The following is a 14,501-nucleotide window of genomic DNA, read 5'->3' as shown; positions in this document are numbered from 1 at the left end:
TGTTCCATTGGAGCTTTCTTGGGTGCCACTTTTCCTTAGCCAGGCTGGTTAACTGTCGTGTTCAGGTTAGTGTTGATTTATCTGGCTTTATGCATTTATATTTTCCTAGCTTGGAAGTTCTCTGAGATGGAAACATAAATCATATAAATCATTTGCAGCTGGGTATAGATTAAAGGCGTTACAAATGACAGTGACAATAAATTGAACGTTTTGGGACTGAGCAGGGAACAGGCTCAGTCAATCAGATTAGATGCTGTGCAGCTTTCTTTTCAGAGCCAGCCTTTTTCTCTATCTGTACTGTTGTTTGTGCTTTTTAACACCCCCCAACATCCATTTGCACAGCTCCTGTCACTCTGGTCTGGGATGTATATGAGAGAAGTGACTCAGTATTATATTAACAGCGTATAAATATCCAGCAGGAGACCCTGGAGCCCGAGCTGGTTTGGCCCAGGCTCCGTCCTGGGCAAGCACAGCCACACGGGGAGTGGGTTTGGGACCTGGCAGATCTTCTCTTATCTATAGAACCTTTTCATCTTGTCCCTTTCATTGAAATGGTTTTAAGCCAGGGTGAGAGATGCAACAGACTTCATTGAGGAAGCTCATTGTTATTTTAATTAGTTTGCATTAAACCTTGCAGGAAATTAGAAGACCCAAGTAATTGAACTGTGGAAAATTATAGCTGGTGAAATGCATAGCTGCCCCTTCAAAATGAAATTAGTATTGGCAGTGGCTAAGAGGGCAAAAGTGCATTTTTAGAATTGTATATATTGTATATTTATAAGGAATCATTTTTCTTCCCATTGCTACACCTTTATTTATTTTCCTGAGGCAGTGTATCCATTTAAAAAACTAATTTCCTCCTCGAGGAGATTTACTCAATGCGATTCCCTTATATTACTGTCATTAGCTCAAGGTTACAGTGGTTAACAAGCTGTTTCTAGACAACTGAACTCCAGGTAGGGTCCCTTCCCAGAGCTGAAGTGAATTTTCTCTTCAGTAATTTGTGGTGATATTAAGTTCCAACAGAGCCGGAACTTTTTCAGTCTCAACCTCTTTCTCTTCTTTTTACAAGAGGTGCAGGATTTGGGTCTGATCTCCTTGGGGACAGGTCTCTGTTAGGGTAGTGGAGAACATCATTAAAATTGACTATTTCCATCCTGCCCACTGCTGACCAGGCTGCTGCAGACCTGGGCTGAATTAAGGAATGTGGATCTGGGTGCTGCCATTTAAAGTCCCTATTAACTGCAAAATGAGCTGGAGTCAGAGACCTCTAGGCTTGAACCAAGGTGAAGATGGGGAAGTCCTTTTTTTCATTTAAAGAACATCAAATAGAGGCTATATACACAGGCAATCTCTGTCACTTCCTTCAGGTCATAGCAGTGTCATTATCTTATAGTAAATTCTACTTGAATGTCAGAAATCTATTCAGAAGTTCAGACCTGTCGCTCTTTCCCACTTCTGGTTCCAGTGCTGTATTCTTTATGTTTACTCCATGTTCCTTGTGACACTAACTAGCTTCCTTCTGAATTTTTCTCGGCATTCAGTGAATACTTCCTGATTATTTAACTTTGTGCCAGGCACCAAATGCTACAGGAAATAGAACCCAGCCTAGTCCTTTACCTCAAGGAGCTTTCCATCTAGTTGGAGAGATGGAAAAGAAAATGTTAAGTGCTGTGATGGCAGTCAGGAAGGATTTAAGAAAAGGAGAAGACGTCTTACCATATCAGCATCTCCATTAGGTCCTTGCGGCTCATAGTGCCCTGCATAGAGACCCCAGTTTGTCCACCACGTGAAGGTCTATAGTAAGGCTGGTATTGAGTATCTTTGGAATCTAGATCTACCCTTGTTTCTGTGATGTTTGAACTTGAGAACTGCCAGCAGTGAGAGGCCAGGAAGGTGGTCAGGCTGAATGCCAGGAGGTTTTGCTATTTCTTATGGCATCTAGCTCCTGCCTCACGGGCATTTTGGATGCTCCCTGTGTTCTTCTCCCTGTATTCAGGGCACCTTTGGCTGTTTGTCTTCTAGGTTGCCAAGAGGGTGATCTTACTGTCAGGCACACCAGCCATGTCCCGGCCTGCAGAGCTCTACACACAGATCATTGCAGTCAAGCCAACTTTCTTCCCTCAGTTTCATGCCTTTGGACTTCGCTACTGTGATGCCAAGCAGGTATTTGTTCTTTCTTTCCTCTGAGCCCACCCATCCCTTGTCCTGATTCTGACACTTACCTTTCTGTTCCTCCTCTCTCTCCCTCCCTCCCCCCTCCCTGGTGGTGGGGATCAGACTAGGGCCTTGCACACATGTGCTCTACCATTGAGATACATCCCCAGGCCCTACTTTTCTTTCTGGTGGTATTGAGTATTGAACCCAGGGTTTTGCATATGCTAGACAAGCGCTCTACCACCAGGCTCTACATCTAATCTCTATTCCTTTCTTTGGCAGTGATATAAGTGAACTGAGGAAAAGGGATCAGGGAATGGATCATGATTTTAGTTCATGTTTACCCCCTACCTCAACCTTGGAGTATTCTCAAGGGCAAGATGAAATGAAATTAATATCTCCTAGTTTCAATGTTTGTGGTGATTCCAAGTCAGTGTTCTCTAGGAAAAAGACCACCAGCTAATGTGCAGGTGTGTGGAGCTCTGAGAACCAGCAGGTCTGGCCTTAGTTAATAGCTCCTGCACAAGGCATGGTGCTGGGATTGTAGAAGGAAAGTCCATGCCAGAAGTTAGCTCCAGAGGAGGGCACTAAGGTGGGTTACAGCTGAAGCCCTAGGCAGAGGCAATAAAGTATATAAGGTGGCAAGGTTGCTTGGCATGGGAGGAATATGAAGTAAAAGAAAAATCCTATCTGTGCAGAAAGGTGAAGGAGAACCTTTGAGCAGGTAGAGTAGAAGTGTGATCCCAAGATGCCTTGTAAGGACCTTTCTCAGCGAGCCTTTGCCCATAAGTGGTGACTCAGTGCATCACTGCCTGGTCAGTAGGCCGAAGCCTCTGACCTAAGATTGGTTCTATGAATACAGTCAGTGGAGCAAGTACCTGGACACAGCTGCTGCAATTCTCCAGAAATGTAAAGGGCAGCCTTGTAAACAGAAATGCATTGCAGTCAATATCTCCATTTATGAATTCACATTTTTTCAGACCTGAGTGATTCTTGCTTTGTGATCAAATCAAAATACACTGAACCCCTATTTGCATCAGTGACACTGATACTTAGAGAAATGGTTATAGCTACTCATCAGCCATCTATGAGGGCAAATCCCTGCTATGCAAATTCATGATTATTTGTTATATTTTTATTATTATTTTATTTTGGTACCAGGAATTGAACCCAGGGCTGATTAGCCATTGAGCCACATCCCCCAGATCTTTTTTTTTCTTTTGAGACAGGGTCTCACTAAGTTGCCGGGGCATGCACAAAACCATGCCTGGCTGTTTGCTATATTTTTAAACTATTTTTTAAGGGAAAAAAACTCAGATACTTAGAAAATATCCATTTACATGCAAAGTACTTAAAATGTAAATTGTAGTGGTTTGAAAAGTTAATTGCAAAGCTGGTTGTTGCGGCAGGAAATTTCTCAAATTGTTAAATATATTTAAAAGTCATATACTTTTGCTAGGTGTGATAGTACACACTCATAGTCCAGCGTCTTAGAAGGCTGAAGGAGAAGGATTGCTTGAACCCAGGAGTTTGAGATCAGCGTGGACAACAGTGAGCAGAAAACAAAAACCATACACTTCTTTAACAAACTCTGCAACTCAGTTTGCCCATGGATTAATCCAGATTAGATTGTGTAGAGTTTTCATGTGTGATTTGTACTGACATCCTGTTTGCAAATATTCGACTTCTTAAGATCTCTCCTTTGTCTAGATAGGTCTGTAGCTGATGATGGAAGGAGCTGAAGGTAGAATTTGTCATCTCTACTCTCTAGACTCTCCTTTCCTGGGTTCTCATTTTCAAGCCTGCCCCTCCCAGTTTCTCACATCTGAAACAGGCATCATCCTTGACCACTCCCATTCCCTCCTCTGCTCTCATCCCAGCCCTACCGCAGAGTCTCTTCATGCTTCCTTTTACCCAGCCCAGTGTCTGAGTAAGTTTTCAGTAAGAGCTTGTTGGATTATGATTATTCCAAAGTCCAATTTTAAATCTTTAATATTTGGGATTTTAACCTGCAAAATTAAGAGGTAACAACATTAAACTTAGGAGCATAATACCCAAATTAATTATGATATCCACCTGGTCACAACATTTTTTTTTTAAATGCAGCTCAAAAGGCAGACTGCTTCCCCCCCACCCCTGCCCCCTCCAGCTTCTTGCATTAAGAAGGGAATACCCACGCTGAGCTCATTTGCTATCTCCTGGCTGTCTCAGGTATTTGCTGAGAACTTTCAGTTGATTTCAGAGGGGTGAAGTTTTTTGCTTTTTTATTTGTTTGTTTGTTTCTTTTGTGGCTGAACCCTGGGCCTTATATGTCTCACATATATGTCTCACATATGCTAGGTAAACACTGTACCACTGGACTACATCCCAAGTGCAATTTCGAGGTGTTATTTTGTTTGTTTGTTTGTTTTAAGAAGAAACAGCTTTTAGAAATATCTTTATTGAATTAATTTATTTATTTTTATGTGGTGCTAAGAATCAAACTCAGTGCCTGACACGTTTAGGCAAGTGCTCTACCACTGAGCTACAATCCCAGCCCAAGAAACAGCTTTGATTCATTTATTTCTTTATTCTCTATTTAATATAGATCTACAGGATCCTACCCTGTCTCCACTGTTATGGTAGACCCGTGGGCCATGTGAAGCTAGCAAGCCTATCTCCTATCTTCTGGCAGCTCACAGTCCAGGGCATGTGGAGCTGGAGGGGATGGAGCACCTAGCAATGCAAAGCAGCAGACATACTGGCTCACCAGAGTTGTGCAAAGTCTGTGGAAATCAACCCTGTCTCCAGCAATATTGTAGTGGAGGATAGGGTCTCTTATTTTATTATTGATTGGTTTTTGTTTTGTTTTTTTGCATTGCTGGGAATTGAACCCAGAGCCTTATGCATGCTAGGCAAGTGTTCTGCTGAATTACTCCCAGGTTTTTATTTTAATTGCTAACTTCCCTAGCCATGTGAGAAGGCATAGACATTTGAGTTCACTGCCTCCTCGGAGCTACAAAATGAGGAAATCATGTTTGTGAAGGACTTTGTAGGACCCCCAGAACCCTCTGGTTTCAGCCAGCCTGGCACAAGCCTGTGTTCTGGCCCCTCTTGCCAAGCTTCAGCCTCTACCGCCCATAGCAAGACCGCAGTTGCATTAACTGTGTTGTACTTGGTTGGGTGCTGAAACTGATATTGAGAAATAGTAGTTTTTAAATCCTTCTAAGTCTCAAATACAGATATTACTGACATTGTTTATTACATTGTACAGTGAATTCTGAAGGGGAACCCTTGGGTAAGATTTATGACTCTACTTAATATACAGTAATAGTCTGATAAGCAGAGTTTTCTGTCTTTTAATAAAACAAGCACAAGTTGTTGGACTTTTTGCATTTGGAGCTGGCAGGGTTAGTGCCAGGTTGTGGAATGGCTTTTTCCTTTTCCTTTCTTTTTCCTATCTGGGAGTTCATCTATCACTTGAAGTTCTTTGAACAAAGAGGGATTCCTGCCTTTTGCTCCTGGCCTGTGAGCAGTCTGTCCTGGTCTCTATCCCCAGATGTCCTGGGGCTGGGACTACTCTGGCTCCTCCAACCTCGGAGAGCTGAAGCTCTTGCTGGAAGAAGCGGTCATGCTGCGACGCCTCAAGTCTGACGTCCTTTCCCAGCTGCCAGCCAAACAGCGCAAGACGGTGGTGGTCTCCCCAGGACGGATGAGTGCCAGGGCCAGAGCCACCCTGGATGCTGCAGCCATGGAAATGACCCAGGGCCAGACTGTGAGTGTGGGGCTGGTGAAGGATGTGGAAACAGACATGTCCACGGGGGTTCCTTTTTGTAAAATGTTCTGTGCACATGACCCTGAGTTCTCTGAACTTGCCTTTCCAGCACCTTTTCCACTTCCCTGGGCAGGAAGAGCCAGCCAGTTTATTTCTCAGCCTACCTGATCTCTTTTGAAAATCTCTTATTAATTTGTGGTTTTATATTTGTGTGGATCGCTGTTAACCTGTGGTCATACAAATAACTCTAGGGCAGTGGCAGAATGGCTTTTTCCTTTTCCTTTCTTTTTCTTATTTTTCTTATCTGGGGTTCATCTATCACTTGAAGTTCCTTGAACAAAGAGGGATCTCTGCCTTTTGCTCCTGTCCTGTGAGCAGTCTAACCTGGTCTCTATCCCCAGATGTCCTAGGGCTGGGACTACTTGGGCTTTTCCAACCTCGGAGAGCTGAAGCTGATATAAAAAATTTTGAATACCTTAAAGAAAATTGAAATTCACTCTTAGTGTATTTTGAGAATGCCTCAGTATTGTAACAGTTGTTAGAAAATTTGTCCTACATGTGTTTGATACATGTTAACCCTCTAGCTCTTCCCTTTGGTTTGTGTTAGTCAGAATAACAAATGGACATTTATATAACAAAACAGAGTTTTCAAACCCTCTGAACCTGTATGTGTATGTGTGTGTGTGTGTGTGTGTGTGTGTGTGTGTGTGTGTGGTGGGAGGTACTAGGGATTGAACCGAGGACCTTACACATACTGGCAAGTGTTCTACCATTGAAATACATTCCCAGCCCTTCTTAAATTTTATTTCAAGACAAGATCTGATCAAATTACCCAGATTGGGCTTGAACTTGTGATTCCTCTGCCTCAGCCTCCCAGGTAGCTAGCTAGGATACAGGAGTGTGCTACCACACTGGCTAAGCCTTTAAACCTTTTGAATCCTACTTAGATATAGCTATTTATGGTAGGCAGGAAGCTGGCATCCCCATTTTTCAGAGAAGGAAAACAGGCTCACAGAGATTGCAGTTTGCCCCCTGGGGTCTCATGGCTGTTCCATGGCAGCAGCAAGGCTAGAACTGGCTTTTACCCCAGTGATTTAGGGCTCTTCCCACTGTGGTGTTCTATCTTTTCAATATACTTTTTTTTCTTTTTTTAAAGAGAGAGAGGATTTTTTTAATATTTATTTTTTAGTTTTTCGGTGGACACAACATCTTTATTTTATTTGTATGTGGTGCTGAGATTCGAACCCAGCACCGCGCGCATGCCAGGCAAGCGCGCTACCTCTTGAGCTACATCCCAGCCCTCAATATACTTTTATTTTGTCTTCAGTGTTACACTCTACTAAGTGCTATGAATTTATCTATACTACTTTCATTTTTGTCCTCTTTGGATAAAACTTTGTAGTTTTCATTGGCAAGAAAGTAACAATAATTTATAATTTTTGACATAATCACAAAGCATTACTTGGGTTTGATATTGCTCCATATGAAGAAACTTAGATACAAATGAGATCTCAGCCTTCTGGGATATTACAAAGTAAATTAGAATGACAGCAGATAAAATGTGCAATGTTTTTACTGTTATTTTATCTGGTGGTGAGCAAAGATAACTGGTAACTTTTAAGAAACAGGATAGTATAGAAGATGCACTGGTAAATTGTTACACTATTTAATTTACGTTGTGTTACATATGATAATCTGGATAGTCCCAAGGAAATGAGCAAGCATAATCTCTTTGCTGTGAAGTTTTCAGAGTTCAGAAGTACTGATGTGGACATACAGAACTGTGTTCTCAAATTACACTTCAGTATAATCCCAGCAGCTCCGGAGGCTGAGGCAGGAGGATTACGAGTTCAAAGCCAGCTCAGCAACAAGGTGCTAAGCAACTCAGTGAGATCCTGTCTCTAAAATATAAAATAGGGCTGGGGATGTGGCTCAGTGGTTGAGTGCCTTTGAGTTTGATCTGTGGTACCCCCCGAAAAAATTACATTTCAGTAGAAATAGGTGCTCTGTTGCTAAAATCAATCTTGGTAGTCCTTTCCTGGTTGAGATAAAAATTCAGTGAATGAGGGCTGGGAATGTAGGTCAGTAGTAGAGTGCTTGCCTGGTATGCATGAAGCCCAGGATTCAATCCCTAACACTGCAAAAACAAAGAAAGAAAACAAGAAAAATGTAATAAGTGGAATTTTTTTCTCATTTTTTCCCTTATATAATAATAATAATAATTTTTTTCCTACTTTATCACTGAGCTACATCCCCAGTTCTTTTTATTTTTTATTTTGAGACAGAGTCTTGCTAAGTTGATTAGGGCCTCCCTAAGTTGTCCAGACTGGCCTGAAATTTGCAATCCTTCTGCCTCAGACTCCAGAGTCACTGGGATTATAGGCATGTGCTGCCACACCCAGCTCTCACAGTAAATATATTCATGGGAAAAAAATTCAGGAATGAACTACTTTTAAATGCAAAGATCTGAATATTTGGGCTGGGACTGTGGCTCAGTGGTAGAGCACTTGCCTAGCATGTGTGAGGCACTGGGCTTGGTTCTCAGCACTGCATATAAATAAAAAAAAAAAATAAAGGTCCATCAACAACTGAAAAACATTTAAAAAAAAAAAAAGATTTCAGATGCAGCCTGAAAGTTTAATATTAGAGTTTATTGGTAATATGAAATTAAGTTAATCCATGAAAATGAAGAATGTTGGATGTTTTACAGCTTTTGGTCCCTTAAATTTAGGGGGATGTTTTAATATTTTTGTATCTAGGAAGGGGAGCCACAACCTGCCTTGGTGCTGGGAAGAACATAAGAACCAATTGCTCAGGGTCCTGCCGATTGTGTGATTGTCATCTTTGTCTTAAAAACTCCCTGGAGTCTTAACTTTGTTTTGCAGATTATGAAAATAAAGCCCAAATTAGAGTGTAATGTTTTAAGACTGCAGCTGAGAAAGAGCCCAGAGCTCTTCTCAATCCAGCACTTGAGAATTACAGTCTGCTTCCCTGGAGTCTTAGACAAATTGCCTATGTCTGAAAGATAAAAATTGAGTTGGTGCACATTACCTTCAGTGTATTACTGAAATTAGATACTAAATTCTTTTTGATAGTAAGTCCTTGAAATCTTGGTGCTCTTTAATATAAGTTCATTTTTGTAATAGATCTGAGTAGAAAGTGAATTTGGTGTGCTTTCTGCTTTGGACCATCAAAACCTTTCTGCTTCGGACCATCAAAACCTTTCTACTTCTAAAGCCACTGACATGGTGCAGTTGTAAGCCATGAATCCAAGCAGGAGCATCACCCTTGCTTCCTTCAGAAACCAGAGCCAGCATTGGCTGGTTAGACTAGATGACTACAGACATCCCTTCCAAATCCTGGCCAGCTGTGAAATCCCAACCAAGTTCAAAGAGTTAAAATGGGTAATGATGTTTTCTTGATTGGGTCAAGCCTCTGTCCTCTACTGAGTACCCCACACACTGGTTCTTGTCAATACTTTTTTTAGCCCTATTTCCCTGCAGCTTTGCTTGTGGTGCGGGTTCCGCTGAGCCCCGCTGAACAGCCTGTCAGGAGTTAATTTTTTGTTCTTCACACTTTTCCATCTGGAGGAGGACATTAAAAAAAAAAAAAAAAAAAATGCTTCAAGTCACAGAAGCCAAGGTGAAGTTGCCAATTTATAAAATACAATGCTATAATGAAAGCCTTTTCTCATTTTTCAGCTGAAATAATAGATATTACTTCACAAGCTGAGGAAAGCTGACTGTAATCATTCTTAGTCTAAAGCCATTTTTTGAGCAGCAAGTCCAGAAGCAGAACAATAGAGCAAGTCAATGCAGACTTCCTGGTGACAATATCTGTTCACCCTTGTCATTTGGCAATCCATTCAAATTTCCAACACAGAAAAATAATTTGAGAACTCCAGTGGATCTAATTTAATAAAAGTCTAGGAGGCAGGAACAAAGAATTCAGATTATTTAAAATATTCTGGCCCGTAACCAGCAAAAGAAGTGAGATTATTAATGAAGGTTGGTGATTTTTTTTTTTATATAAGCTAAAGCTGTTGATTTCTTCCACATTTAAAATGCAATAGGATAGGGCTGAGAATGTCACTCAGTGATCAAGCACTTACCCAGTTTTTAGTAGTAGTGTGACAAGATCACTCAACATTTTGCTTCAATTCCCTTCATCTCTGCGGATGGGGACAATAGTACCTTCCTCATAGCAATGTTGATTGTTAATGATTTAATGCACTTATATATCTTGGAACACTGTCTGGCCCATAATAAGTAGTGCATAAATGTTATTGTTTTATTGCTGTACCATAAAAAATCTTTTTTTATTATGTAATTTTAGCATTTGGATAGTTTTCTATAATATGTATATTTTGTTTAAAATACATTCATATATACCTATATATAAGTAGTCACAGAATATATTTGTGTATACCTATAAATAAACCAAATATATATGATACATTATTTATGTAATAAGTAATATATATACATATATGTATATGTACATAAACATATACATATGTACATAAACATACATATGTACATGTACATATACATATATACATATACATATGTTGACACCAATTCATATCTTCATACATGTACTTTGGATAATGATATATGTATATGTACGTATACATATATGTATGTGTATATATGTATATGTACATATACATATGCATATGTATATATACATATATGTGTATATATTCATATACATATATGTATATGTATTTTAAAAGCAGATTCAGATCATACAAACACCCATCAAGTGGGAAGAAAAACAAGTTACAAAGCTGCCGGGAAGACTTTTCCATATTGTTAAGTGTTCTTTTTAAAACAGTTTTGTTGTTATTGTTGTTGTTTTTTTTTTTTTTGTGTGTGTGTGTGTGTATGTGTATGTATAATACTTTTGATTGAAACCAGGGGCACTCTACAACTGAGCTATATCCCCAGCCCTTTTTATTTAATTAATTAATTAATTAAATTTAATTTTTTATTGATTAAAAAAATTATAGCGGAATGCATTACAATTCATATTACACATATATAGCACAATTTTACATATCTCTGGTTGTATATAAAATATGATGACACCAATTCGTATGTTCATATATGTACTTTGGATAATGATATTTATCACATTCCACTGTCCTTGCTAGTCCCCTGCCCCCTCCCTTTCCCTCCCACCCCTCTTCCCTATCTAGAATTATCTTTTCCTCCCATGCTCCCCCTCCCTACCCCACTATGAGTCAGCCTCCTTATATCAGAGAAAACATTTGGCATTTTTTTTTTTTTTTTTGGATTGGCTAACTTTACTTAGTATTATCTTCTCCAAACCATCCTTTTACCTGCAAATGCCATGATTTATTCTTTTATTGCTGAATAAAATTCCATTGTGTATATATGCACATTTTTTTGCATTTTTTAATCCATTCATCCACTGAAGGGCATCTAGGTTGGCTCCACAGTTTAGCTATTGTGAATTGTGCTGCTATAAACATTGATATGGCTGTCTCTCTGTAGTATGCTGTTTTTAAGTCCTTTGGGAATAGATCGAGGAGAGGGATAGCTGGGTCAAATGGTGGTGGTTCCATTCCCAGATTTCCAAGGAATCTCCATACTGCTTTCTACATCCTGAGAGCAAATTTTTATCCCTCACACATCAGAAAGAGCACTAATCTCTAGTGTATATATAAAGAACTGAAAAAGCTAAGCACCAAAAAAAACAAATAACCCACTCAACAAATGGGCTAAGGACCTGAACAGACACTTCTCAGAAGAGGATATACAATCAATTAACAAATATATGAAAAAATGTTCATCACTCTAGCAATTAGAGAAATGCAAATCAAAACTACTCTAAGATATCATTTCACTCCAGTCAGAATGGCAGCTATTATGAAGACACACAACAATAAATATTGGTGAGGATGTGGGGAAAATGGTACACTCATACATTGCTGGTGGGACTGCAAATTGTGTAGCCAATATGGAAAGCAGTATGGAGATTTCTTTCTTTTTTTTTTTTTTTTAATTCTTTAAGACAGCCTGGCAAAGTTGCCCAGGCTGGCATTAAACTTGCAGTTTTCATCTTGTGGCCTTAACCTCCCAAGTCACTGAGATTATAGGCATGCACCATCCCATGTCAGCTAAAATATAGTATTTAAAGACTGTATTGTGTTTTCTCAGATAGCAATACTATAGTTTTGTCAATTGTTTTAGTTGGGCCTTTAAGTTATTTTCAGTTACTCTTTTGAATAGTACTTCACTAAATAGAACCACAGCACTGCATTACCAGTGGTGGAGGAGCATTGCTGGGAGGTCAGAGTGATCGTAGCTGAGTGTCTCCAGCGTTAGCATTCTTTATATATATGGTACTTTTTAGTGGGATTAATTTAGATACAAACCATAGAGAACATGGTTTCTTCTCCCAGGTAGTGAAGTCCCTTCTTTAGGAGGCAGGCTGAAAACACATGAGTATTGGTTTTGAAATGATATTAGAACAGTCAAAGCCAGATGAAGTGATTTCAGTAAGTCTTGGACAGAGGTGAGCCTGGTCAGTGGGGCACAGACACCATTTGACAGAAGAAAACAAGCTGGGCAAACACCACACATAAGTTGTCACTGTGCTACAGGAAATAGATGTGAGTGGCCACAGCCACATCTCAGTGGATCCCATGAGTCTGATGTGTGTGAAGCACCACCTGAAATGCCTTTCAGAAGATCTTTTATGTTCCTTGTCGGCCGCAGTCTGGCTGGGCACAAATCACCGAGCCGCCACAAAGCACTTGTATGTTCAAATCCAGGCTGCGCACGCACTCACTCTCCGGAACCCTGGGAGAACTCAAAGGGAACTCCAAAGTAGTGGGCGCCAGAGGCAGTAAGAGCCGCCCTATTACCAGACAGTAAAGATCTAATATACAATTGAATCAATCCAGCATCATCTTAATGGCTTGCCTCTCAACCATTACTTCTGGCAAACTGCCAGGAGCCATTCCGACTTGGCTGTGGCTCTCAACACTTGTCTAATTAGGTTTCTCCAGCAGTTCTCAGAGAAAGACAGGGTAGGTGTAACGCTGATTCTGCCTGAGCCCAGGCAGTTCCTATGACTTGGCCAAGAGGAAGCAAATAAGTCAGTGTCAGAGTCTGGGGTCTCTGACTCCATTGACTGGTGGTGAGTGTTGGTAAAGCTGAGTAGCAGTAGTTGGTCAGCTTATCCCAGAGCCCCAAGAGTGGTCTTGAAGCTCTCAACCTTTCTTTCAACAGAAACAGCAGCAGAAAGAAGCCCTCATTGTCTTCTTCAACAGAACAGCTGAAGCTAAAATCCCATGTGTCATGTAAGTTGTCATCATGTGTCAACCTATCCTTTTCTTTCTCCCTTTTGTCTATAAAAATTAAAACGATTATTATTTTAGTGTGCCAGGATGGTTTTATTGCTAAGAAGTGATCAAAGATTAGAATTATAACTGCTTTGAAAACAAGTTTTATCCCCTGTGGCCTCATCACCCACAAGCATTAGTCACCCTGTAACTTGAGCCTCAGCAGGCTGTGCTTGGGGTCCCCAAGAGAGCCTGTCTTGACCCAAGTAGGCTGAGGCTACTCAAAGGGAAGGTGGACTTGACACACATGTAAAAGGGAAGAGTTTTTCTTTTGCTAGGAGAACTGTGGTCACTTGCTTTTAGGAGAACAATTAGAGGGAGAAGCTGCCTTTGGGGATATTCTGGTCTTCACCAAAGACATTAGGCTTCAGCCATTATTTGGAGGGGGGCGGAAAAGACAAAGGTTAAAGTTTGTTCAAAAGATTTGAGCCAGTGCGGTGGTGCATGCCTATAATCCCAGCAGCTCAGGAGGCTGAGGCAGGAGGATCACGAGTTCAAAGCCAGCCACAGCAAAGGCAAGGTGCTAAGCAACTCCATGAAACCCCATCTCTAAATAAAATAGAAAATAGGGCTGGGGATGTGGCTTAGTGGTTGAGTGCCCCTGGATTCAATCCCCATTACTCAAAAAGAAAAAAAAAAAAGATATGGGTGAGTGGTCATTGACACACTTAGTTCTCTGTCTGCCTAAACTAAAGCTGAAGTAATAATTTCTTTTCTTAGAATTATTACTGACTTTAAAAAAAGAAAAAACAAGCCTCAATTGTTCAAATTTCACTGTGAGTAACTTGAGGCAATTCTAACGATGTGCCTGGTTTAATCCCTCCCTCCCTCTGGCAGCATAATAGCCAAGTGATTAAATTACAATGAAAGTGGATTTTGTGTGGGTCAACTGGTGCGAGAGTGGCTGTGGGGACTGAGATGGCTGGATAAATTGAGAAATACCCCCCTACCCCACATTTTCATTCAGCCCCCAGACCCCCCTGGCCTGCAGACCTCCTCCTTGCCCTTAACCATGGGACAGTCCCTGCCTCACTGAGAGCTGGATGTCCCACAGGAAGCCTGTGACTGTCTCTTCTTCTCCCCTGGGCACTGCTCTTTTCATTTATGATACTGTTATAGGACTCATGAACTCCAGGTGTGGTTTTTATGGCCTGGAAGCATCTCTCTCAGAAACTAATCTGAATTTCCCCCACCAAGCCATTTCTCATGTGC

The 14,501-nt window shown here is 40.7% G+C and overlaps 1 protein-coding gene across 2 annotated transcripts in view; it reads left to right on the top strand.

Moving 5' to 3' along the window:
• Smarcal1 (SNF2 related chromatin remodeling annealing helicase 1) overlaps positions 1-14,501 on the top strand; it is a 58,737-nt gene that overhangs the window by 30,899 nt on the left and 13,337 nt on the right. For both annotated transcript variants that reach the window (XM_027941749.2, XM_071619643.1), the window contains exons 11-13: positions 2,026-2,166; positions 5,696-5,911; positions 13,177-13,247. In XM_027941749.2, the coding sequence (XP_027797550.2) occupies positions 2,026-2,166; positions 5,696-5,911; positions 13,177-13,247 (428 nt within the window). The remainder of the gene's footprint in view (positions 1-2,025; positions 2,167-5,695; positions 5,912-13,176; positions 13,248-14,501) is intronic.

This window comes from Marmota flaviventris, chromosome 11 (assembly GCF_047511675.1).
Source record: "Marmota flaviventris isolate mMarFla1 chromosome 11, mMarFla1.hap1, whole genome shotgun sequence".
Lineage (NCBI taxonomy): Eukaryota > Metazoa > Chordata > Mammalia > Rodentia > Sciuridae > Marmota > Marmota flaviventris.
This window is presented reverse-complemented; position numbering and strand designations above follow the sequence as displayed.